This window comes from Lithobates pipiens, unplaced genomic scaffold, assembly GCF_037356315.1.
Source record: "Lithobates pipiens isolate NorthernLeopardFrog02 unplaced genomic scaffold, aLitPip1_a1.2 Scaffold_22, whole genome shotgun sequence".
Taxonomy (NCBI): Eukaryota; Metazoa; Chordata; class Amphibia; order Anura; family Ranidae; genus Lithobates; species Lithobates pipiens.
The window spans coordinates 41,581,816-41,609,806 of record NW_027507784.1 but is presented as its reverse complement, the minus strand read 5'-3'; the positions used below and the strand labels follow the sequence as shown (position 1 = coordinate 41,609,806).

At 43.8% G+C, this 27,991-nt stretch overlaps 1 protein-coding gene across 2 annotated transcripts; it reads right to left on the bottom strand.

The window, feature by feature from the left end:
* Window positions 1-892: 892 nt before the first annotated feature.
* LOC143923666 (uncharacterized) lies at window positions 893-27,798 on the bottom strand. 2 transcript variants are annotated; one of them, XM_077447475.1, is made up of 5 exons: window positions 27,497-27,798; window positions 21,732-21,794; window positions 16,032-16,073; window positions 9,037-9,378; window positions 893-4,047 (listed from the first exon to the last, which is right to left on the bottom strand). In XM_077447475.1, exons 1-5 carry the CDS (start codon window positions 27,765-27,767, stop codon window positions 3,911-3,913), a joined length of 855 nt encoding a protein of 284 aa, XP_077303601.1. In that variant the 5' UTR covers window positions 27,768-27,798; the 3' UTR covers window positions 893-3,910. The 2 variants fall into 2 exon arrangements, with proteins under 2 accessions (XP_077303601.1, XP_077303600.1); XM_077447474.1 differs by having other exon boundaries at window positions 893-4,050; window positions 27,497-27,797.
* Between the last annotated feature and the right edge of the window lie 193 nt (window positions 27,799-27,991).

Sequence of the window (27,991 nt, the reverse complement as noted above, 5' to 3'; positions counted from 1 at the left end):
TTCCAACATACTGTTTTTTTATACATTGTACAAGATATAATTTACCTGGCATCTGCTCTAGCAGTTCACCAATTCTCTCATTTCAAATCCACATTTGAAAAAACCTACTCTACCTAACCAAGTATTCCTTTGTTGTCATTTATTCAAATGAAAATGACTTGGGGATAGAATATCACCTACTGAAGGTGCTCATTAGCTACAAATTGCACTTCCTGGGATGGGACCTCCCTCAAACCTGCAACACTTGTTCCTCTCTAGCATAGGAGAGCATTTCTAGAAGTTGGGTATCGGTATTATTGTGTTTGGATCCTACGATCACTCACTGAACCCATCAGAGAAATATCCAGGTACCTGTATTCAATACTCATAATTTGTTCAGTTCCAGTGTACCTCAAATTACAAGAGTTGTCATTTAAATATCTCAAAAACTCATTGATTGAAAGACCTCGGTCTACAATAAAGATTATATTGTCAGTGTATTGGAAGCACCCAATCCCATCTGCAGAGATGTGGTGCTTCTCCCACCAACCCATAAACAGGTTGGCCTATGTGGGCATCAACTTTGCACCCATGGAAGTACCACATCTCTGAAGATAAAACATCATCATAACATAAGTAATTGTGAGTCCATTTTTTTTCCTTCTGATTCTCCCAGAGCTTGAAAATTTAGGTGTGCCTAGAGGCAACTCGATTTCTCAGTACTCAGTACTAACATTGAGCGCCCCTAAAGCTGCTTTATCCCAGGAATGATGACCAACAACCTTTGGACTGTCATTTCTTCATAACCCATCCAACTGCTGAAAATTCCCCTTATCAATTATTTTAAAAAAAAAAATAATAATCTAATCAATCAATTATTCAAATAGAATCAATACTCAATAAAAATAAACACTTTTATCACAAAGGCACAATTTTATTGTAGTCATTATTTTTACAATTTTTTTGTTAATTACTTATTTACTTTTCACTCTTCACCATTAACTACTGAATATCCAATGCATACGACAATTTATAATATTTAAATAAATGCACACAAACCCTTTTGTTTTTATATTTGCACGCTTTACTTAATTTTTTTTCTATATTTTTCTATATTTTTACCATTCAACAAAATTTTTGTTACTATAAAACATAAAAACTTGACTTATAAAAAAAAAAAGGGAAAGAAAAACACAGCCACCTAGAGTTGATTATAGTTTTTGGCCTCATGCATACTGACCTTTTTACAGCTGCTGTTTTTGGCCTTTTCTGCAGTCAGTAAACACCCCTCCATGTTTCCTATGTGTCCATGCTCACACAGACTGTTATCAGCATTTTTTGACAGGGGTGTTTTCTGGCTGGAACCCCCCCCAACCCCAAGTACTAGTAAGATTGAAGAGGAGTTTTCAGCTGTAAAAACGCTCTAACATTGAAAAATGCAGAAAAACACGGCTATTCTGCATTTATGAGTGTTTTGTGAGCCATAAGTTTTTGTGGGAATATAGTTTTGCTAAAAAGCGCTAAAAACGCAAAGGCTACTACAAAAACGCTGCAAAACTCATTATGCAGCTACAACTTTCTAGCGCTAACGCTACTGGTGTTTTCATAACGACCAGCATGCATGAGGCCTATTAAGCAGCGTCAAATGGAAAGAATGATAGCACTAAAGATTGACATCTGGGGAAAATGAATCAAGAATCATAATGTAATATTTAAAAAGGTGAAGACCTGTGTGGAGGACTGGTAAAGACAGGTGGTTGAGCTGCATTTTTATCACCCTCTTCACCCAAGCTGCAAAGGCAGCCGTATGAGGGTGTAGACATGTCGCGGCCATGATGCGGCAAAAATGATCCCCCTTGTCAAGAGAATGTGGATACACCAATGATTGGTATGTGATGTTCTTTTTTTTTGCTAATTTTTGAATACAATAAAAAAACAAATTGCCATAAATTAAAAAAAAAAAAAAAATTATTTTATGTTCTTTATTGTATTCAAAAATTAGCAAACAATGTAAGAATTTAGTTTTTTAAAATTTTGTGGCATTTTTTTTTACAGTTTGTGGCATATTTTGGCATACTTTTAAGATACTTTTACTTTTAAGACTAGCAAGGATTTGCATGATTGGTAGGTGATTTTTTGTGATTTTTTTTTCTTTTTATTGCTAATTGTGACAGATCCCCACTGTGTGCAAAATACAATAAAGAAAAATGTAATTCTAAAATCAAAAACAGTCAGTATGCAAGAACAGACCTGCCATGTAGCTGTAGCAATGGTTTTTGTTTTAGAATTTGTGGCATTTTCTAGAATAATTTTAATTTTACTAGCAAGGATTTTCACGACTGGCAAGTGGATTTGGTGATTATTTTTTTTTGTTTTGTTTTGTTGATTTTTTTTTTATAATTGTGACAGACCCCAGTCACTGTAACGAAGAATAATTCAATTCTGAAATCAAAAACTTTCACTCATCTGGTATGCAAAAATTGAGCTGCCATGTAGCTGTGGCAAGACTTATTTCTTTAGTGTTTGTGGCATATCATGGTGTACTTTTAAGACCAGCAAGGATTTACATGACTGGTAGGTGATTTTTTTTTTTCTTCTTTTTATTGCTAATTGTGAAAGACCCCCAATGAATGCAAAGCTTAAAGTAAAAACAAAACAAAACATTTTTTTACTAAATTCTGAGTTTGAAAATCAGAATTCTGAGATTAAAAGTCAGAATTATGAGTTTCAAAGTCAGAATTATGAGATTAAAAGTCAGAATTATGAGTTTCAAAGTCAGAATTATGAGATTAAAAGTAATGATTCTGAGCTTCAAAGTCAGAATTCTGAGTTTCAAAGTCAGAATTCTGAGTTTCAAAGTCAGAATTCTGAAATTAAAAGTTTGAATTTTGAGTTTCAAAGTCAGAATTCTGAGGCTCTTCTATAGCCTTATAGCTGTAGCAATGTTTTTTTTGAATTTGTGGCATTTTTTAGAATACTTTTGAGACCAGCAAGGATTTGCGAGATTGGTAAGTGTTTTGTTTTTATTTTGTTTTGGTGTTTTTTTTGTTTTGTTTTTTATATATAATTGTGACAGACGCCAGTCTGTCACAACATACATTCAATATGCAAGATTTTGCCTACTATGTATCTTTAGCTTGTTATTTTAGAATTTTTAGCATTTTGTTAGATACCTGTAATTATATATTACAATATACAATATATATAATTATATATAGCGGTTATATATTACGCAGTGCTTTATACAGTATATCTATTTTGTACATTCACATCAGTCCCTGTCCTCAAGCTTACAATCTAAGGTCCCTAACTCAGATTCATACATACACATACTAGGGCAATTTACAATTTTTTCAAGGGGAACGCAGTTGCGGCACCTCCAGCATTAAATGTATGCAATGGCAAGGGGTGCTGGGGTGTGCTGGAGAGTCTATTGATGGTGGCCTACTGGGGGATTTTTTGTTGCTGGGAACATTTATTGTTGAGGAAGCTGTCTATTGTTGTTAAAGGGGTCTTATGTTGCTGGGGGGCTAATTGATGCCCAGAGGGATCTACTGTTGAAGGAGGTATCTATTGCTCCTGGCTTCTAGGAGAGCTATTGTTGCTGGTGAGAATCTATTGTTTCTGAGGTGAATCTATTGTTGTTGTGGGGGCATTTTGTTGCAGGGGGGGCAATTGTTACTGGAAGAGATAAAAACTCCAAGCAGGTAGTTCCATGGTTGGGATTTGAACTAACGACCCTTAAGCTGCTAGGCAGCAATGCTAACCACTTAAATACTTTTTGTCAAAAATCAACCAACTGTGAGGTCTGACGTGACTTTATTTATAAACAAAGCCGCGTCGACGTTTACCTAAAAGTAAACTCCTATATTGCAATTCTGCTCTAATTCCAAAACAACAGCAGCTGTATAGCATTGTGGGTAAAATAAAATTAAAGTGCAATAAAAAAGTAGATGAAAAAGACCAGGCAGTTTGCAACCATTCCAACTTTTTCTTTCCTGTATTTATCAGTGCTGCCGATTGTTGGTGCTGATTTTGGAGAGTCTGGCTTTGTCAAAGGGTCCAATTCTTCTGTACAAAGAAATAATAAGCAATTAGTTGTGTATGGACTGGTCTCTGGAATTCAGGATAGAAGGGGGGGGGGGGGGGGTGTATAGGCTAGAGGTCTTTCATGTAGGAGTGGACTGTGATGGAGACTTTCATGTAGGAGTGGACTGTGATGGAGACTTTCATGTAGGAGTGGACTGTAATGGAGGCTTTCATGTAGGGGTGAACTGTGATGTAGGCTTTCATATAGGAGTGGACTGTAATGGAGACCTTCATGTAGGGATGGACTGTAATGGAGACTTTCATGTAGGAGTGGACTATAATGGAGGCTTTCATATAGGAGTGGGCTGTGATGGTGACTTTCATGTAGGGGTGGACTGTAATGGAGACTTTCATATAGGGGTGGACTGCAATGGAGACTTTCATGTAGGGGTGGATTGTGATGGAGACTTTCATGTAGGGGTGGACTGTGATGGAAACTTTCATGTAGAAGTGGACTGTAATGGAGACTTTCATGTAGGGGTGAACTGTGATGTAGGCTTTCATATAGGAGTGGACTGTAATGGAGACCTTCATGTAGGGATGGACTGTAATGGAGACTTTCGTGTAGGAGTGGACTATAATGGAGGCTTTCATATAGGAGTGGGCTGTGATGGAGACTTTCATGTAGGGGTGGACTGTAATGGAGACTTTCATATAGGGGTGGACTGCAATGGAGGCTTTCATGTAGGAGTGGACTGTGATGGAGACTTTCATGTAGGAGTGGACTGTGATGGAAACTTTCATGTAGGAGTGGACTGTAATGGAGACTTTCATGTAGGGGTGGATTGTGATGGAGACTTTCATGTAGGGGTGGACTGTGATGGAAACTTTCATGTAGGAGTGGACTGTAATGGAGACTTTCATGTAGGGGTGGATTGTGATGGAGACTTTCATGTAGGGGTGGACTGTGATGGAAACTTTCATGTAGGAGTGGACTGTAATGGAGACTTTCATGTAGGGGTGGACTGTAATGGAGACTTTCATATACGGGTGGACTGCAATGGAGGCTTTCATGTAGGAGTGGACTGTGATGGAGACTTTCATGTAGGAGTGGACTGAGATGGAGACTTTCATAAAGGGGTGGACTGTAATGGAGACTGTCATGTAGGGGTGGACTGTGATGGAAACTTTCATGTAGGGGTGGACTGTAATGGAGGCTTTCATATAGGAGTGGACTGTGATGGAGACTTTCATTTAGGGGTGGACTGTAATGGAGACTTTCATGTAGGAGTGGACTGTGATGGAGGCTTTCATGTAGGAGTGGACTGTGATGGAGGCTTTCATGTAGGAGTGGACTGTAATGGAGACTGTCATGTAGGGGTGGACTGTAATGGAGACTGTCATGTAGGGGTGGACTGTAATGGAGACTGTCATGTAGGGGTGGACTGTAATGGAGACTGTCATGCAGGGGTGGACTGTAATGGAGACTGTCATGTAGGGGTGGACTGTAATGGAGACTGTCATGTAGGGGTGGACTGTAATGGAGACTGTCATGTAGGGGTGGACTGTAATGGAGACTTTCATGTAGGGGTGGACTGTGATGGAGAATTTTATGTAGGCATGGACTGTGACAATGCTTTATCTTGGTCTATGCCAGGGGTCTTCAAACTGTGGCCCTCCAGTTGTTCAGGAACTACAAATCCCATCATGCCTAGTCATGTCTGTGAATGTCAGAGTTTTACAATACCTTATGGGATCTGTAGTTCCGCAACAGCTGGAGGGCCATAGTTTGAGGATCCCTGGCCTAGGCCAACAAGGCCCAGGCCTAGGGTGGCACTTTGGAGAGGGGCAGCAAGAAAGCTACTCCCCACACATAAAAAAACAGCCTCCTGTGTGTGTGTATATTGTGTGTGTATAAAAGGTCAATGAGTTTCTGGACTCCTGACATACCCTTGCATCTTTCATCCAGTGCTGCACTGACATTTCTGGATTCTGAGTCATGGGGAAAGAAATAGAATTGTCAAAGGATCTGCCAGAAAAGGTAGTTGAACTGTACAAAACAGGAAAGGGATCTAAAAAGATATCCAAGGAATTGAGAATGCCAATCAGCAGTGTTCAAACTCTAATCAAGAAGTGGAAAATGAGGGGTTCTGTTGAAACCAAACCACGGTCAGGTAGACCAACTAAAATATCAGCCACAACTACCAGGAAAATTGTTTGGGATGCAAAGAAAAACCCACAAAAAACTTCAGGTACATAAATATATAAATACAGGACTCTCTGAAAACATGTGGTGGGGCTATTTTAAGATGCAAAATAAGGAGGCACTTGAAGAAAGATGGGCTGCATGATCAAGTCGCCAGAAGAAAACCATTACTATGCAAATGCAACAAAGTATCCCGCTTACAATACGCCAAACAGCACAAAGCCTCAAACCTTCTGGCACAAAGTCATTTGGAGTGATGAGACCAAAATATAGCTTTTTGGCCACAGTCATAAACACTACATTTGGAGAGGAGTCAACAAGACCTATGATGAAAGGTTCACCATTCCTACTGTGAAACACGGAGGGGGATCGCTGATGTTTTGGGGATGTGTGAGCTACAAAGACACAGGACATTTGGTCAAAATTGATGGCAAGATAAATGCAGTATGTTATCAATAAATACTGGAGGAACATTTGCATTCATCAGCCAGGAAGCTGCGCATGGGACGTACTTGGACCTTCCAACATGACAATGATCCAAATCACAAGGCCAAGTCCACCTGTCATTGGCTACAGCAGAATAAAGTGAAGGTTCTGGAGTGGCCATCTCAGGCTTCTGACCTCAATATCATTGAGCCCCTCTGGGGAGATCTCATACGTGCCGTTCATGCAAGACAGCCCAAGAATTTACATGAACTGGAGGCTTTTTGCCAAGAGGAATGGGCAGCTTTACCATCTGAGAAGATAAAGAGCCTCATCCACAAATACCACAAAACACTTCAAGCTGTCATTGATGTTAAAGGGGGCAATACACGGTATTAAGAACTGGGGTGTGTAAACTTTTGATCAGGGTAATTTGGTTAGTTTCTGTTGCCATTGTGATTTAAAAAGAGTAAACACAGTAGACTGATAATAAATGGCTTCAGCCAAACACTACTAATCACAACCATGAGAGAAAGAAAACTTTTTGTGTTATCCATTCATATTCTCTGAAAAAATGACCAAGAAATCATGAATTCTGCCAGGGTATGTAAACTTATGATCACAACTGTATAAGGGGAAAAACATTTTTGAAAAAAAAAAAAGATGTTTTGATTGCATTTTCGAAGCCCTAAAATGCCAGGTCAATATGCCTTGTACTCAGTGTACCCCCTTGCTACTCGGCATCCCCCCATTTAGTTGGTGGTGAGCGGGAGCAGCATTACTTACATTAAGAATTGCCAGAAGAGGAAGGAGGGGGGCTTCCAAATATAGGTGTTTGATCACAAATGTAATGTGATTGGCCGTCACAGAGATGATAAGGCACAAACATACTTTGAAAGGGCACACTGCCCCGTGTGTGTTTTCTGCAGTGCCGTTTATGAAAGAAAAGAAAGCCACCTCTCCGGCATTTTTACTATATGGTGGTGTTGATGTGGTTAAAGTGGAACCTCTGCCATTTTTTATATTCATTGTGAATGTAGTTAAGAAAGGTTAGCGAGTTCTTGGGTCTGCTTACCTGCTGTACCCTTTATTTGAGGTTTACACCATTCCTGTGCTGTGTTCCCAGGTTTGAATGCCTGCCGCATCCATTATGAGGGTTTCCACCATCCCTCTCCTGAATTTCTAAGGCCGCGTACACACGGGAGGATTGTCTGCCCAACTAAGTTCGTCAGACAATCCGACAGACAGTCCGTCCTAATTTTGAATGAACGGACTTGACCACATACGATGAACAGACAGTCCGCCGAAAGCTTGCGCGATGACGTGTACGGCACGTACGACGGGACTAGAAATACGACGTCCATTACACTGCAATGCAACCTTTCGCCGTGTAAATCCTTTCTGAGCATGCGCCATACTTAGTCCGTCGAACTAGCCTACTCACGAACGGATTGTCCGCTGAAACCAAGTTTGGACGGACTGTCTTACGGAAATTCCGAAAGACTTAGTCCGCCAGACTGTCCGCTGAAAAAGTCAGCTGAAGCCCACACACGAGCGGATTGTCCGCTGAAACGTGTTGGATGGACAATCCTCTCGTGTGTATGCGGCCTAAGTCTGTACAACTCCTATTCCCATTATGAGGGGTTCCCACCATCCCTGTGCTGAGTTCCCAGGTGTGCACTCTTGCTATGCCCATTATGAGGAGTTCCCACATCCCTGTGTTGTGTTTCTGGATCTGCACACTCACTGTACCCCTTATGAGGTGTTCCCACCAACCCTGTGCTGAGTTCTCAGGGCTGTACACCTGCTGTGCCCATTATGAGGGGTTCCCACGACCCACGTGCTGAGTTCCTGGGCCTGTCTACCTGTTATGCCCATCATGAGGTGTTCCCCACCATCCCTGTGCTGAGTTCCCAGGTTTGCACTCTTGCTGTGTCCATTATAAGGTGTTCCCACCATCCCTGTGCTGAGTTCCCAGGTTTGCACTCTTGCTGTGCCCATTATGAGGGGTCCCCACCATCCCTGTGCTGAGTTCCCAGGTTTGCACTCTTGCTGTGTCCATTATAAGGTGTTCCCACCATCCCTGTGCTGAGATTCTTGACCTGCACACCCGCAGTACCCATTATGAGGGGTTTTCCACCCTCCCTGCACTGAGTTCCCAAGCCTGTACACCTACTGTGCCCATTATGAGGGGTTTCCCATCATCCCTGCTGGATTTTTTTTATTTTATTTATATTGTTGGGAATGTAACAGGAGGAACTGAAGCAAACAACAGCTGAAGGTGGCTAAAAACTGAACTATAGCAGAGACATCTCTCCCGCTGGGCTCTATGTGAGAGAAACTTGTGGATGACTCTACTCGGTTTTGGATAAACTGACCTTAATGGAGCTATCACCTACCTTTCACATTAACAATAGTGAGTAAGCGACGCTCCATTGAGCGGTATCTGATGGTGCAGGTGTACCTCCCGCTGTCTGTCGTCTGGACGGAAGTCAACTTCAAGCTCGCGTTTCCTCTAGAAAGTTCTTCCAACTTGGAATCATCCTCCTGGGAGTCTTTGTTGAAGACCCACATGGGGACACCGTCCTTGGACCAGCGTATGTCTAACATGGTCAGCTCCATGGAGGGATCCGTGTGGAATCTACACATCAGGCTAATGTTTTCTCCAGGTGTAGCACTGACCGATTTATATCCTCCAATTTGTAGAAATGGTGCGGAGCTTAGTAGATTGCTTTGCTTGACTGTTGAGGGATCAAAGAGATCAGATCATCAGCATTATTCAAATTCATAATTAATTTCATATTTTTACACGGGGTATATTACACTCCTTTGAGACTCCACAGAATGTACCTGGATCGAGACCCTAGTTGCCCCTGGAGTCCATTGAATCATACTTTCATGTTTTGAGAATGCCCTCTCATTGTGTCATATTGGTCCTATAATTTCACAGAGAATAATCTTAGGTTTCAGTTGTCTCTACCTTCCCGGAATAAAGCCCCATACACACTATTATATTTTCTGCAGATAATTGTCTTCAGATTTACCAAAACCATATTTACCGAAACCATATAATATCAAAGCTCTTAGCCCTTGTACACACGGTCGGACATTCCGATGGAAAATGTCTGATCGGACCGCGTTTTCGGATAATCTGACCGTGTGTGGGCTTCATCTGACTTTTTCCGTTGGACTATCCGACCAACAAAGTTTGAGAGCTGGATATAAATATTTTCCGACAACATGATCTGATCGGACTTTGTCTGATCGTTTGTAGACAATTCCAATCGGACAAAGTGCCACGCATGCTCAGATCAAATTACGAGACCAAAGCTATTGGCTACTAGCCTGAACGTATTCCCGTCGTAACTAAATAACGTCATAACGTTATGAACGATCGGATTTTCCGACAACTTTGTCCGACCGTGTGTATGCAACACCAGTTTCGGACAAAATCCGTCGGACAAAATCTGACGGATTTTGTTGTCGGAATGTCCAACCGTGTGTACAGGGGCTTAAGGTCAAATCTTAAGAGTTTCAATTTCTATGCAATCAGCCAAGCCCTTGCAATACATGGTTTTGGTAAATCTGAAGACAAAAATCTGCAGAAAATCTAATAGTGTGTATGGGGTCTTAGCCCTTGTACACACGGTCGGAGATTCTGTCGGAATGTGTCCTATCGGACCATTTTGTCGGATATTCCGACTGTATGTGGTATGCATAGGACTGTTTCCGTCTGAATATTTGTTGGACCAAATTTTCCAACTTGCTGGAAATATTTTCGACAAACTGGTCCGATAGGACATACTCCGATCATGTGTAGAGAATTCCACGCATGCTCAGATCAAATTCCTACATCAAAGCTATTGGCTACTAGCCTGAACGTAGTCCCATCGTAACGAAATTACTTCATCACGTTCTGAAAGATCGGATTTTTCGACAACTATGTCCGACCGTGTGTATGCAACAGTTTCGGACAAGATCCGATGGAAAAAAATCAGACGGATTTGGTTGTCAGAATCTCCGACCGTGTGTACAAGGGCTTAGTCCTACTAGGTATGGAGGATGACCAACGCTCTCACCATTCTAAATGACTGATCTCCTATCTTTTGTAATATGCCAAAAAAGAAATCTTGTTAAAATGGACCTCGTCAACTCCCCCTGGGGTATCTTCCTGGGAGGCCATGGTGGATGCGGCCCTAACTATGTATAAGATTACCTATATAAACAGGGGTTGTCCTTGGAAATATGATAAAGTGTGGCCTCCTTGGACTTCCAGTTAGTGTGCTTTCTCTGTACTCTCGGTGGGATGAATAGATGGAGTGCACTGGACAAGGTGATAGGAAGGAAAGGAAGTGGGTGGGGGAACAAGGGCAGAAAAGCCCAAACCTTATCTCATTTATTTTCACTGTTCCATTCCCATGATCTTCAGCTGTGCATTACTCTTCTCTCTCTCTCTCTCTTCATTGTACTCTAATCCTCTCTATTGGGTATGGAAAACTTGGCTTTTGATACCCCTAACTAAATCTATTGGAACCAATTGCCTTCGGAAGTCACCTAATTAGTACATAGAGTCTACCTGTGTGTAATTTAATCTCAGTATAAACACAGCTGTTCTGTGAAGCCTTCAGAGGTTTGTTAGAGAACTATGGTGAACAAACAGCGTCATGAAGGCCAACGAACACACCAGACAGGTCAGTGATAAAGTTGTGGAGAAGTTTAAAGCAGGGTTAGGTTATAAAAATATATACCATGCTTTGAACATCTCATGGAGCTCTGTACAATCCATGATCTGAGAATGGAAAGAGTATGGCACGACTGCAAACCTACCAAGACATGGCCGTCCACCTAAACTGACAGGCTGGGCAAGGAGAGCATTCATCAGAGAAGCAGCCAAGAGGTCCATGGTAACTCAGGGGGAGCTGCAGAGATCCACATCTCAGGTGGGAGAATCTGTCCACAAGACAACTATTTTATAAATCTGACCTTTATGGAAGAGTGGCAAGAAGAAAGCCATAGTGGAAAGAAAGCCATATGAAGTCCCGTTTGCAGTTTGCAAGAAGCCATGTTGGGGACACAAGAAACATTTGGAAGAAGGTGCTCTGGTAAGATGAGGCCAAAATTGAAATTTTTGGCCTAAAAGCAAAGCGGTATGTGTGGCGGAAAATTGACACTGCACATCACCCTGAACACACCATCCTACCGTCAAACATGGTGGTGGTAGTATCATGTTGTGGGGATGCTTTTCTTCAGCAGGGACAGGGAAGCGGGTCAGAGTTGATGGGAAGTTGGATGGAGCCAAATACAGGTCAATTTTAGAGTAAAGCCTGAAGGTTCACCTTCAAGCAGGACAAGGACCCTAAACATACAGCCAGAGCTACAATAGAATGGTTTAGATGAAAGCCTATTCATGTGTTAGAATGGCCCAGTCAAAGTCCAGGCCTAAATCCAATTGAGAATTTGTGGCAAGACTTTAAAATTTCTGTTCACAGACGGTCTCCATCCAATCTGACAGAGCTTAAGCTATTTTGCAGAGAAGAATAGGCAAAAATGTCCCTCTCTAGATGTGCAGAGACATCCCCAAAAAGACTTGCAGCTGTAATTGCAGAGAAAGGCGGTTCTACAAAGTATTAACTCAGGGGGGCGCAATACAAATGTACCCCCCACACTTTTCACATATTTATTTGTAAAAAATTTTGAAAACTATTTATCATTTTCCTTCTGCCCTGTTTCACACTGACTGCAGCTGAACTCGCACGCTTTCATTCCCGTATGTTAGTCCCGATTTCATATGTGCAGAAACCTACATCTGTGTGGGTTTCTGCACATATGTCAATGGAAATCGCACCCCAAAATCGGCAAAAGTAGTACAAAAACAACTTTTGGTGCCGCAAATGTGGCGTCGCACCGATTAGGTCGGTGCAATCGCTGTCACTTGCGGCCGGTTTGGCATGCAATTTTACATGTCAAACCGCATGCCAAATCACACCAATGTGAGCCAGGGCTCCACTTCACAATTATATGCCACTTTGTGTTGGTCTATCACATAAAATCCCAATAGAATACATTTACGTTTTGGTTGTACCATGAAAAAATGTGGAAAATTTCAAGGGGTATGAATACTTTGTCAAGGCTCTGTGTATATGTATGCGTATATATCTATATCTATATATACATATATGGTAAAAACATAGTTGTCATAGAAGGGTCCTCTGCTCCATCTCTTATCTTTCATGTTTTTAGTACATCAAAAAATTGTACACGTCTAAAAAAAATGTTCTATCTTTAGATGGGTTTAGTTACATAGTTAAAGTATACCCAAAAGCCAAAATTTTCTTTCTGCAGAAGTTAGCTGGCCCACCCATGGTGAACTCGTCATGAGTGAGTTGGACTTTGACAAAACAGAGAGGCCAAAGTTCTAGAAGGGTCCCCTTGTGCCCCTTCTCTACAGGGAGATGTCCTACAAGAACCTACCTTGTTGAGCATGCATTAAATGCCTGGTTTGAGGCCTCAGATGGAGCACAGACTTAGAGGATATCGCCAGGTCATATGGGTCTAAGAAGATCTTCCGCTAGAGTCATCACTGGAATGGAGTTACGCTCAAACCTTTTGTTTTGGGGCTTATGTGCAGCAGAAGAAGTTCTTTGTGATGAATTCTGGATGCTGATACCCCCCAGAGCAGTGGTCAACTCCTGTCCTCAGGGCCCACTAACAGGCCAGGTTTTCAAGATAACTGAAATACATCACAGGTGAGATCATTTGCTGCTCAGTGATTGCAGTATTCTAGTCTGCATCTCCCCAAGGTAATACATAAAACCTGGCCTGTTAGTGGGCCTTGAGGACAGGGTTTATGACCAATGCCCCAGAGGCTTCCAGCCAAGGAGCTGTAGAAGCTTGTTTTTTCCACCTCTATCGCCCAGCTCTCCTACTATTAAGTTCAAGTAAAGCATTAAAAACTGCTTTCAAGTGTGGTCCTGGGTACTAAAAGTTTCGTTTAGGGAGTTCTTGTTAAGACACCTATAGCTGGAGGCATTCTAGAGATTTAAGACTGTATGAATTGCAAGGTACAGTAGGGCTCATTCCACATGACACCCCATCCCTCAATACTGTTATATGCTTTTGGGTTTCCTGGTCTTTCATAAAATGGTAAAGTAGCAATAGTGATTTAGTTAGCACTTCTGCCTTGAAGCTCTAGGGTCTGTGGCAGAGGCAAAATTAGAACCTTCAGGGCCGATGCTAGAAATCAAAAAGAACACCCTTGACCCCGGTCCGGGGGCCCCCTCCACAGTGGTGGAATGCCAGGACCTGGTCGCAAGTGCAACCTTTGTGACTCTGGTAGTTCTGCCACTGGTGTCAGTATTTTTTTCTTTTTCTTTTATTTGTTTTTATTATTTTTTACCATATTATTTATCTACAATTCTTTTTTTTTATTTAGGAGCCCCGTTGGAGGGCTTTGGTAAAATATAAGCAGCCAGTAGGAGAGTGGAGGGGGGGACCCTGCAGCGCTGCATGGTATGAGGAGGGGCTGGTGGATTACACAGGAGCCCAATCACAGCAGGAGATGGATAGGAGGGGGAGCATGTAGAGGAACCGATCGCCTCCGTTTTCCTCCCGCAGTTGCTGAAAGGCTGCAGGAGAAAAATAGAGGGGATCGCTTCATCATATGTGCTGCCCTTCCTATCCAGATGTACAGGGGGTTGTATAGGCCCCCTGAAGCATGGGGATGGGTCGCAATTGCGACCCCTGCGACCCCTGCACATACACCCCTGGTCTGTAGTTCAAATCCCAACCAAGTTCTTGTGTAAGTAGGTTAGTTGACTTCCATCTAAATTAGCCCTAGTACACAAAGGAAACCCACACAAGCACAGGGAGAACATGCAAGTAGTGTTGTGGTTGGGACCAGTGACTCTATAGCTGCAAGCCAGAAGTGCTAGACACTAAGCAACTGTGCTGCACTCTAATGCCGCATACACACGATCGGAATTCTTGTCAGAAAAAGCTCTGATGGTTTTCCCAATGGAATTCCGATGTACAACATGTACGATGGGACTAGAAAAGGGAAGTTCAAGAGCCAGTAGCCAATAGCTTCCGTTTCGTAGTTGAATCTGAGCATGCGTGATTTTTGGCGTGTCAGAATTGCATACACACGATCGGAAAAACGATCGGGAAAATTGAGAACATGCTCTAAATTTTTGGCTGGCGGAAATTTGGACAGCTAAATTCTGATGGAGCATACACATGGTCGCATTTTCCAATGAAAAGCTCTCATCTGTCTTTTTCTGGCCGGAATTCCGATCGTGTGTACGCAGCATTACTCAGTATAAATCAGCTAACTGCATTTCAGATGCACAAAACAAAGGGCGTTCAATGTCTTACTGTGTGCTTATTATCTAAAGCAGCCACTCCCTGAGTAGAAAAGCCTGCCCCCAGCATGCTGAGAGTGTGACCCTTTCGCTGAACATAGAAGCAGAGGTCTGACTTCCCCTTTACTGCGTCAGAACTATAGCTCTGCACAGCTCATGCTCACTGCTAGTTGGAGAAGTCTGACTCAGCATGAGGTGTGTTGCAACTCTGCAGAGAGACCACTGTTTCCACACAAAGAGCAAGGGTCCTTCTTGGCAATGGACAGGCCTTTCTACTCAGGCTGTAGCTACAAACTGTAATGCCCAGTACACACGGTCGGATTTTCGAACGGAAAATGTGCGATCGGATTATGTTGTCAGAAAATCCGATCGTGTGTGGGCTCCATTGGATTTTTTCCATCAGATTTTCTGACGCACAAAGTTTGAGGGCAGGATCTAAATTTTTTTTCATCTGATTTCTAAATTGCTGCATTTGTAAATTCCAAAAGCCAATATAAAGGAATAGTAGTGGTAAAAAAAGCACTTGTGGGTTTAACCAATCTCGTTTTTTTGTATAATTCCCCTTTTAAGGGGGCGTGGCAAGGGGTGTGTCATATGCCTACATACTTTTGCTGATAGGTGTCCCTCATTCCCATTTCAAAAAGTTGGGAGGTATGTAGGTAGCTAGAGATGTCTTTGCATACCTGTGGCAGCTCTCAGGATCATGTCGGAGCGTGCCAACCCTCTCTTACTCTCCCACCCACCCACATTCCTATTGGCACATCACTAATATGGACTGCTTTATTGACCAATTGGAATGTGTGAGAAGAGTGTGGTAATGCAAGATCCATCACTATCAAGAGATAGGACAGATAGGACAGGTATGCCTGGGGCACAAGAGCATGGGGAGATGTCATGCAACAAGCACTTCATGCCTGGTACCAGCTTTGTTTTTTTCTGAGTGACCGTCACTTTAAGTGCCTTTCCTGCAGAGAGGTTAGTGTTCCATTCAGCATGTGCGGCAACAAGAAAAGCTCCTGCAAGTAATTGCTTACCAGATTTCTTCGATGACCGTTTCATCAGCTTAATCTTCTGCTCTGAACAAGATAAAGAAAAAGACGTGGTATTAAAGATGACCAAAATCATTCACAAATGTCCACATTCCACCGGTATTAAAGCCTTCTGCAAGAGGGAATTCCAGCAATTAGTCAACTTATTTATTTTTAATATTTAAAATACAACGGAGCAGGGCATTGTGCCACATTTTGCTCACCTGCCCTTGAAAAATGGACGATGGTCAGACGGATCAGGTGCAGGCAGGGCCATTTTCAAGGCAGGGCAAAAGGGGCAGCTGCCATGAGGCCCTGTCATTGTTGTGGGGGCCAAAGCAGCTACCTCATACTTACCAACTATCCTGGTTTAAATTCCCTTGTCCCTTATCTCAGTGTGAAGTGCTGCTACTAATGCTGCCCAGCTCTTCCCTATTGTTGTGTACAGATGACTCACCTGCAGACCCTGTGTTTACATGTGAATTACTGGCATTCATATGTAAATATCAGCGGCTGGTATCATTGATATGTATATCATGCCCCCCTGAGGTCATATCCACAGTAATCTCTAGCAACCAATCAACAAGCAGAAATCATGTGCTGTAACCACTAGCAACTAATTAGGGAGCCGTAATGTGTGCTGTAACCTCTAGCAACCAGTCAGTGAGCGGTAATGATACAATAACCTCTGGCAACCAATCACAATAGCTGCCTGATCTGATTCAGTAAACTGATTTTGAGTCTAACTGCTAATTATTGTATGTCTCAAAGCAGGTGGAGAGCAAAATTGCATGGGGGGGGGGGGCCCAAGAAAAGATTTGCCCAGGGTCCAATCAATATTAAAGACGGCCCTGGGCAGCTGAGTCCCATGATAGGAGGTTGCAGTCCCACACACAAGCATACCAATGGGCAGCTAAGTCCCATGATAGGAGGTTGCAGCCCCACTCACAAGGGTCCAATCAATATTAAAGACGGCCCTGGGTGCAGGGTCCCCGATTCTAAGTCTACAAACTCCACAAATACTGTACACTCAGTAAGTGTACCCAGGAACAGCTCCTCATAGGCTCCAATGGGAAAAATATGGAAAAGAAAGGAGTGCTCCGGATGGTGCAGGTCAAACCAATACGTTTATTAGGATATGTCATACATTAAAATGACAAAAATAAAAGTGATCACAAAATTTAAAAAGATATATAAAGCAATGTGGGGTGCAGTAAATGCTAGCATTTACTGCACCCCACGTTGATTTTTATATCTTTTTGTGATCACTTTGATTTTTGTCATTTTAATGTATGACATTTCCTAATAAACCTATTGGTTTAACCTCCACCATCCGGAGCTCTCCTTTCTTTTCCATATGTAGCACTAACCCCCGAAGGAGCTGCCGGTTAGATTTGGGCTTACCGTTACCTTTCTCCTCACTTAACGTCTAGGGGTGTCCCTTCGTAGATGACCCAGTAACTCGAGAGACTGACAACAGATCCACTTGAATGGATTTTATTTGCAAAAAACTTAGACAATGAACAGTCTCTTAAATTGGGATCAGAGGGTTGGAAAGAAAGTTCAGGTACTTTTAGTGTCAAAGTCAAATGTTGAAAAACTTGCTTACTTTGACTGCATCCAGAGAATAGCCATTCGCAACTGGATGATCACTCAAGTTGGACAGTCCCTCTCTCACAAGGCCTAGCAGCCAACAAAGTGCCAAACTCAGGAACAAGTCTCTGCCACAGACGTTGTTGTAGAACATACAAGATATGTCTCTGCCACAGACGTTGTAGAACACGTAGGAAAACTAAACTTGAAGAACACTCGTGTGATACCTGGATCTCTCAGCCAGCTTGGCGATATCCATGAGACCAGATTCTCTTGGGTACTTCAGCCCTTCCAGGCTCTTACTAAGAAACCAACCCGTATGTGGTCTTCTTCTGAAGAGTCCTCCCCTGGATTGCTTGAAGTCACTGGGTCTCTCCCAAACTGGAGACGGCACCCAAACACCTCAGAATCCTCCTTTAGTTTCCTTGCCTCGGGCTAGCCAGCCCCGAGACATCAAGATCTGGTGGATTCACACCCCAGGCCATAGCCTTCCTGGGTGCTGGTCAGGAGGACCAGGATCATGAAGTCAGTACATCCTTCTGGACCGGAAAACCGAACCACGTGACGTCCGCATCTTAAAAACCCTCACCCAGAAACCACAGCAAGAGTGCCACACCCACTGGGCAGGCTCCGAGAAAGAGTAACTTTAGCACCCAACCAGACCATAGATCCATACCTGCCAGAAGAGACAGTGCCCCCTGTGGTCAGGCGGAACATCTCATAGTCCAGTCAGACTGACCATGAAGTCCAAATTTAGACAATTGTACCCAAAACAAACTGTAGTTTAGGTATAACCTTAACTTTGAAAAACGCATAGCACGTGCTCTTCAGTAGCCTGCAGTACACATATTTTTACCATTGGAGCCTATGAAGAGCTGTTCCTGGGTACACTTACTCTGAGTGTACAGTATTTGTGGAGTTCATAGACTGAAAATCGGGGACCCTGCACCTGATCCGTCTGACCATCGTCCATACACAGCATCTGATCTGGACTACCCAGGATTCCAAGCCTTACTGACTCAATGTCGTACGACATGTGTGTCCATCCCAGTCGGTAAAAGTATCCATCTTCTTATCATTGAAGGGTTGTTTTAGAGTGACTACAGACAATTTGCTGTTTTCCTTTGCTTGGTTTGGTGTCACCCAACAGGAAGAAGTTCCATCTGTTCACTTTTCTGTTCGTGTGGACTGTTCTCCATATCATTAATTGGAGTTTACACTTCTAATTGGACTCAACGCACAAATTGAGTTTAATGTGTTATGCACTTTTTTTTATTCACTTAAACATTAACATTGTGTTTTGGGTACACTTTTTGGTATTTTTACCAAACGTTATTAGCGCAAAACGAGCTGCACAGTGGAGGTAAGTATGACATGTTTGTTATTTTAAACTTAAAAAAAAAAAAATGACCCTTTACAATCACTTTTACTCTTCAATAAGACACAGGAGTTGAATCCAACAAAATATTGCTTCAGCTTACTGCAGTACAGAGGACACCACCTACTATCGTCATAGTGGGTGGCCCATATGACTTCCAACCTCTAGGGATTGGCGACCCAAGCTGGTATCTTTAGAAGGCACCATTCAGTGGGTTTTGGGGGTCTTAGCAGCCTTCTTTATCAGGGCTGGTTTATATTTCCCATCACTTTCTATCCCAGTGACAAAGATCACCAGAACAAATAGTGACGGCAGTAAGGACCTGACAAAGGTTCTTTTTCTTTTCCAATAGATCCAAAACTGGGGGGGGGGGGGAATTGAAAGGTGTTTTTAGGACAGCCTTCTTGAATCTTTTGCCTGATCTATTATCATCATATTGGATGGCCCATATGGCTGCCAACCCACTAGGGATTGGTGAGCCCAGCTGGTATCCTTAGAAGGCAACATTCATTATTCAATCAGTGTTAGAATTCTTCACCAATGATCTAGATTCTAGAACAGGGTAGGCAACTTTTTGAGCAGAGTGTGCTGAAAAATACTTTTCAAAGAAATTGAGAGTGACGATTTTATAACGAAAAACTTCACAATCTCAATCACGAAAAGGATTTTCTATAAAGTAAATGCTGTAAACTACTTGAGTAGTAGTGAGAAATTAACATCCCACACTCTCACGCCTGAGATCAGCCCCAATTCCATCAACTCCACACTTCAGATCAGCCCCAATTCATGCACCTTCACACCTGAGATCACTGTGCCCCCCTGCAAATTTGCTTCACCGCTGTACCCCCCTGCTCCTCTGTCCCACCACTGTACCCCTATGCTCATCTGTCCCACTACTGTAACCCCCTGCACATCTGCCCCACCACTGTACCACCCTACACATCTGCCCCACCACCATAACCCCCTGCACATCTGCCCCACCATTGTACCACCCTGCACATCTGCCTCACCATTGTACCACCCTGCAGATCTGCCCCACCACTGTACCACACATCTGCCCCACCACTGTACCAACCTACACATCTGCTCCACCTCTGTACCCCCTGCTCATCTGTTCCACCACTGTAACCCCCTGCTCATCTGTTCCACCAATGTAACCCCTTGCTCTTCTGTCCCATCACAGTAACCCCATGCTCATCTGCCCCATCAATGTTCCCCCTTTTTCATCTGCCCCACCACTGTACCTCCCTGCACATCCGCCCCACTGCCATACCCCCACGCTCTTCTGTCTTACCACTGAACCATCTTCTCATCTGACCTAAAACTGAACTTATCTTCTCATCTGCCCCACCACTTTACCTCCCTGAACATCCATCCCACATCTGTTCCCCCTGCTCATCTGTTCCACCAATGTACCTCCTTTCTCCTTTGCCCTTCCACTGTACCCCCCTGTACATCTGCCCCACCCCTGTACCCCTGCTCATCTGTCCCACCACTGAACCCCCTTTTCATCTTCTCCAACATTGAATCCCCCCCGCTCATCTGCCCCACCACTGTAACCCCCTGCTCTTCCGCCCCATCACTGTACCCCCCCGATATTCTGTCCCACCGCTGAACCCCCTTCTCATCCCTCCCACTACTTTACCTCCTGCACATCTGCCCCACCACTGTACCCTCCTGATCTTCTGTCCCACCTCTGAACCCCTTCTGCTAATTTTCCCCACTGCTGTACCCTCCTCTCATCTTCTCTATTGCCGTTCACTCTTCTCATCTATGATATGTGTGATATGCAGAGAAGTGAAAGGAAACAGAGATGAGACACATCTACCTGTCCTGTCACACTCATCCTTCTGATCCGCCTCTCGCATCCAGCCCACGTGCTTGTATGGGATGTATGGGATGTATGTGATGTATGAGATATATGTGATGTCACATACAAGCATCTGGAATGGATGTGCAATGATGAGCTCAGGTCAGGGGCATTTTGTGAAAGCAGTGGGCCTGTGTGCAGGATCATAAGTTGGGCCCCCGCAGCTGAGGAAAAGTGCGGCGCTCTGCACCACAGGAAAAGTTGAGTGTGATTATAATTGCGCTGAATACTGACTGTGGCTTAAAGGGACACAGAGTGCCGGGGTTCAGTAGTAAGTGACACAAAGGTTCAGGAATAATTTCAACAAAGTTCACAGAAACTCAACAATAATTCCACAAACTGTCACCTGATTGGGGTTTTCACCATCAGTGAAATCCCTTCTTTCTGAGATTGGTAGTGACAACCAAGCGAGTCGTCTTCCTCCACATGTTGGGTGGGGCTAGCAGGACTGTGATTGGCTTTAGCAGTGGCCAATGACAGTCCCCCTCCTCCTGGAAACAGAACTGCACCCAATCTCTTCCCCATCACAAAAGCTGATGATCACAGCTACAGCAAAGTTAGAGAACAAAACAATGTTCCCCATCTTTTACAATGTGTGGGGGCGCAGTGCCTCCCCCCCAGTGCGGAGTGGGGAACTCTGAGACTGGAATGCATTAGTGTCTCACCGACACTTTCCGGCACCACTCTGCTGATGGGGAGGGAGTCCAGTGCCGGTAAAAGAGGCTTTGAGTGCCGCTCGTGGCACCAGTGCCGGGGGTTGCCCACCCGTGATATAGAACATAGTTCCCACCACAAACTGCTTGTAGAAAAAGATTTCAGAAGGTAAAGAAAAGCAAGTGAGTAATAATTAGAATATAGGTCTTACCATCCTTATCACTGGTCTCTACAAACTTCTTGCGTGACAGATCAGTCAACTTGATCTGGTATTCTGGGAAAGAGAAGAAAAAGTGTAAGGGTTCTCCTCCATCACATCAAATAAAATTAATTGGTATTCATGTGTTGACTGTAGAATAATCTATTAATTCCGAAAATGTTCTTTTCGAGGGAGTTGATTGGATAGCCATCGTATTATCGCTTTGAAAGTAATCTGTTACATTATTTACTGCTTGCTGTGTCATATATCCCATCATGGATCTGGGATTGAAGAACCACACCAAGAATGAATTGTCCAGGTACAAATTTATTCCACAAAGGATGGAGCCAACACATTTCGGGAGCTTTCAAATCGCTCCCTTCATCAGGGCTTGAAAATGGGGAATGATGCATGCTGGGCAGAATAGAAGATGAGAATATAACGTTTTTAGACAAGATGAGTGCCATCCTGTTAAAGGACTTCACACTCCTCCAGTGAACAAATTCCATTCTGGCCAGCATACATCTTCCCATTTTTAAGCCCTGATAAAGAGGGGGATTTTGAGGCTCCCAAATTGTGTTGGCTCCATCCTGTATCCAAATGCATATGGGAAGATATTTGTACCTAGACAATTGATACTTGGTGTGGCGGTTTAAAGATGAAGTTTAGCTATAGTAATTTTTACACACAGTAGTTCTACTGGAAGTAAGTACTGTATATGCCATACCTGTGGCATTCCCCGTGGAAGCTGGAAATCACTGTAGTTGGAAGCCCTACTACAGTGATCTCCACTAGCTTCTGGGTCTCGTGCTGAGGAGTCGCCCTTCTGCTTAGTGAATACAGGGGGTCATCTGCTGAGCTGGAGCACTATTCAGAAAACACTTAGCATTTTCTCAATGCAAAGCCCCAAGAAACTAACAGTGACCACTGTAGTTGCGATGCGTACTACAGTGATTTCCAGCTCCCACGAGGATCTCACAGGTATGACATATACAATATCTCACAAAAGTGAGTACATCCCTCACATTTTTGTAAATATTTTATTATACCTTTTCATGTGACAACACTGAAGAAATGACACTTTGCGACAATGTAAAGTAGTGAGTGTACAGCTTGTATAACAGTGTACATTTGCTGTCCCCTCAAAATAACTCAACACACAGCCATTAATGTCTAAACCGCTGGCAACAAAAGTGAGTACACCCCTAAGTGAAATTTCCAAATTGGGCCCAGTTAGCCATTTTCCCTCCCCAGTGTCATGTGACTCGTTAGTGTTACAAGGTCTCAGGTGTGAATGGGGAGCAGGTGTGTTAAATTTGGTGTTATCGCTCTCACTCTCTCATACTGGTCACTGGAAGTGGCACCTCATGGCAAATAACTCTCTGAGGATCTGAAGAAAAAAAATTGTTGCTCTACATAAAGATGGCCTAGGCCGGGGATATGCAATTAGCGGACCTCCAGCTGTTGCAGAACTACAAGTGCCATGAGGTATAGCAAGACTCTGACAGCCACAAGCATGACACCCAGAGGCAGAGGCATGATGGGAATTGTAGTTCTGCAACAGCTGGAGGTCCGCTAATTGCACATCCCTGGCCTAGACTATAAGAAGATTGCCAAGACCCTGATACTGAGCTGCAGCATGGTGGCCAAGACCACACAGCGGTTTAACAGGACAGTTCCCACTCAGAACAGGCCTCGCCATGGTCGACCAAAAAGTTGAGTGCACATGCTCAGTCTCATATCCGGAGGTTGTCTTTGGGAAATAGACGTATGAGTGCTGTCAGCATTGCTGCAGAGGTTGAAGGGGTGGAGGGTCAGCCTGTCAGTGCTCAGACCATATGCCGCACACTGCATCAAATTGGTCTTCATGGCTGTCATCCCAGAAGGAAGCCTCTTCTAAAGATAATGCACAAGAAAGCCAGCTGAAGACAAGCAGACTAAGGACATGGAGTACTGGAACCATGTCCTGTGGTCTGATGACACCAAGATAAACTTATTTGGTTCAGATGGTGACAAGCGTGTGTGGCGGCAAACAGGTGAGGAGGACAAAGACAAGTGTGTCTTGCCTACAGTCAAGCATGGTGGTGGAAGTGTCATGTTCTGGGGTTACATGAGTGCTGCCGGCACTGGGAAGCTACAGATCATTGAGGAAACAACATGTACTGTGACATACTGAAGCAGAGCACGATCCCCTCCCTTCAGAGACTGGGCCACAGGGCAGTATTCCAACATGATAACAACCCAAAACACACCTCCAAGACCACCACTGCCTTGCTAAAGAAGCTGGGGGTAAAGGTGATGGACTGGCCAAGCATGTCTCAAGACCTAAACCCTATTGAGCATCTGTGGGGCATCCTCAAATGGAAGGTGGAGTAGCGCAAGATCTCAAACATCCACCAGCTCTGTGATATCGTCATGGAGGAGTGGAAGAGGACTCCAGTGGTGACCTGTGAAGCTCTGGTGACCTCCATGCATGGAGGGTTAAGGCAGTGCTGGAAAATAATGGTGGCCACGCAAAATATTGACACGTTGGGCCCAATTTGGACATTTTCACTTAGGGGTGTACTCACTTTTGTTGCAAGCGGTTTAGACATTAATGGCTGTGTGTTGAGTTATTTTGAGGGGACAGCAAATTTACACTGTTATACAAGCTGTACACTCACTACTTTACATTGTAGAAAAGTGTCATTTCTTCAGTGTTGTCACATGAAAAGATAGAATAAAATATTTACAAAAATGTGAGGGGTGTACTCACTTTTGTGAGAAACTGTACATACTTCCATCGGTCCAAACTGGATCAATGTAACATATGTAAAATATCCATAACTAAACTTCCGCTTTATCATTGGAACCATTCAGACACCCAACGAAGGAAACTGCGGAAATCCTTTGGTGTGGAGAAGTTTAGAATCCATCCACCCTGACCAAATACCATCATACATTTCTATACTAATAGTATAACCCTAGGGTTTCAGTGTTAATCTTTCCTCTTCAACATTAATCTGATCATGACTATATTTTATGTACCCTATATGGCTGGTTTATGGAACATTGACAATCGGTGATGGGTACTGCTATGTTACATTATGTAAATACATTATAGACTATTGTGCTCTTCCAACCTTAAGGTTTTATGAGTACCCTTTTCTGTTCCAGTATGACTGTGCCCTTGTGAACAGACCTCCACCCTACTGAACTTCTTTTGGGATAAGTTGGAACTTTGATTGTGAGCCAGGTCTTCTCATCCAACATCAGTACCTGACTGCACAAATGAGCACAATTTCCCACAGACACCTTCCAAAATCTCGGAGAAAGCCTTCCCAGAAGAGTGGACGCCAAGTCCTGGTTTTGGAATGAGAAGTCCAGCAAGCTCATGTAGGTGTGATGGTCAAGCGTCCAAATCCTTTTGGCTAAATAATGTATGTAGTAATTTAGGCTGAAAAAAAAGACTCATTCCCATTAGTTTACAGTTCTAATAGAGTCAAAGTAAACCCCACCCCTATCCCTGAGCAAGTGCAACCCTGAAATATTTCATATTGCAGAAGAGACTGTAGTGTTTCTAAAACAGTGTTTCTCAACCAGAGTTCCTCAGTATTGTGAAGCATATGGGGCCTGCAGCCGAGTGGGGCCCGGGGAGGATGAGGAATGCATACTGTACTTGCCAACTTTTTTTTCCCTTGAAGTCGCTAGAGGTCCGCGGCACTGGTCATTTCTGTCTCCATCACCATTTTACAGAAGACCAGTTAAGACCACTGAAAGCGGCTGCAATAGAAGTAGAGCTCCATTTCTATTGTCCACTTTCTTGCCACCCAGGCTTCGCCCCCTGGTTCTGTAAAAGGCGCGGAGATGAGCACAGTGAGTCCTGGGGGGGGGGGTCTGTACTCCTGGGGGGGGATTGTCCTGGGGGGGTCTGTACCCCTGAGGGTGATGAATTCTCCTGGGAGGGGTCTGTACTCCCTGGGGGGGTGAATTCTTCTGGGGGTCTGTACTCCTGGGGGGTGAATTGTCCTGGGGGGCGTCTGTACTCCTTGGGGGGTGAATTGTCCTGGGGGGGTCTGTACTCCTGGGGGGGGTGAATTGTCCTGGGGGGTTCTGTACTCCTGGAGGGGGTCTGTACAGATGGAGGGGGTTGAGTTGTCCAGGGGGGTCTGTACAGATGGGGCTGGTTTGTCCAGGGGGTCTGTACTGATGGAGGAGGGTCTATACTGATGGAGGACTATGGGGGGAGGGGGATAACGCCATGTTTTTCCACATCGGGTGACACCAACCCTAGTGAGGCCACTGGTAACTGGGGACAGCTGATGTAAGGAGGGACATTACTGGGAATGCCTGTTTTAAGGAGGGACTCTACTGGGGGCACCTGATGTAAGGAGGGACTCTACTGGGGGCACCTGATGTAAGGGGGGACGCTACTGGGAATGCCTGATGTAAGGAGGGACTCTACAATGTAATAATAGAAATAATGCGCTTTAATCATCCTGACACCATAACAACCATGGTGCTGTGATGATTGAAGCACTAACACCAGGTGTTTGGAGTATCTTTATCTGTTGATTGTTAAACTTTCTGGAATACATATATTGCTATTGTGGTGTAGGATCTGGGCCTGTTGTCCCTCCATCTCTCTCTTTCCTTCTCTCTCCTTCCCTTTCTTTCTTTCTTTCTTTCTTTCTTTCTTTCTTTCTTTCTTTCTTTCTTTCTTTCTTTCTTTCTTTCTTTCTTTCTTTCTTTCTTTCTTTCCTTCCTTCCTTCCTTCCTTCCTTCCCTCCTTCCTTCATCTCAGACTTGAACCACACCCCCTTTAAGCCACGCCCACTATTTAATTTGAGCCCACCATTTTTTGTGGGGAGGGGGGCTGTTTGCGGGGGGGGGGGGGGGCATACAACATTTTGCTATGGGGCTCTATGATTTCTAGTTACGACTCATATATATAGGGGGTCTCTAATTTATGGATGTATAAAGGGGCATCTGAGGTATAGGGGGAAATCTGAGGTGATGGGGTCTCTGATGTGAAGGGGGATTCTGATGTGATGGAGAACCTCTGATATGATGGGGAGGATACTGATGTGATGGTGGGACTCATGTATATGGTGTCTCTGATATATAGGCGTGATGCTCATGAGATGGGGGGACTCACTTATAGAGGGGCCTCTGAAGTATGGGGGTACTCTTAGGTGATGGGGTCTCAGATGTCAAAGGGAGCCTCTGATGTGAGGGAGAATCTCAGATATGATAGGGGGATGCTGATGTGATGATGAGACTCATGTATAGAGGGTCTTTGATATATGGGGCAATGCTCGTGAGATGGAGGGACTCACGTATAGAGGGGCCTCTGAAGTATGGGGGCACTCTGAGGTGATGGGGTCTCGGATGTGAAGGGGTGCCTCTGATGTGATGGAGAATCTCAGATATTATAGGGGGATGCTGATGTGATGGTGACACTCATAAATAGGTTGTCTTTGATGTCTAGGGGCGACACTGATGTGATGGGGTCTCTTATGTGAAAGGGGGCCTCTGATGTGATGAAGAACCTTGGATATGATGGGGGATGCTGATGTATGGTAAGACTCATAAATAAGTGGTCTCTGATATCTAGGGGTGAAGCTGATGTGATGGGAGGCGGGGGTGCTTCAGGATTTTGCATAGTTTTAGGGGTGCTACAACTGAAAAAGTTGAGAAATGCTGTTCTAAAATGATAAGCAAGACTCTTTTTTGCCTATTTTCCAGATTTTGTTTCCTGTTCATTGCATTACAACAATTTATTGGTTCAACCTTACTCTCTACTTGAAGATAGTATTGGATGATCTGTTGCGTCCCATCATATTCGATCATGCAGGTGTAGTTTCCGGTGTCGTTCTTGGTGATATTAATAAGGATCAGAGAGACGTTACCCATATGAAATTTCTCCTGAGGCATCAATGCCCTGGGCTCATGAGAGGTCATGATATTATCTTTGTACTCCACCAGGGGGCGCCCATTATGTTCCCAGCTCAAAGACAACTGATCCAGGTTAAGCGATTCCTGGTTCGCCACAATGATGGCGGTCATGACCAATTGTTTTGGCAGGCGAGGAGAGATGGAGGCAGCTTCTGAGATTGACTGCAAGGCCAAGACTGCAAAAACAAAGAAAAAAAAGTGAACGGGTGCTGTTGTTCTATTTCGGAGTTTAAAGGCAAACTACCAGATAATTTTTCATTAGAGTTTATTTTTAGAAGAAGACAAGCTCTGGCTGTAATACTTACCTTCAATCTGTAGCTAGCCCCTGCAGTACC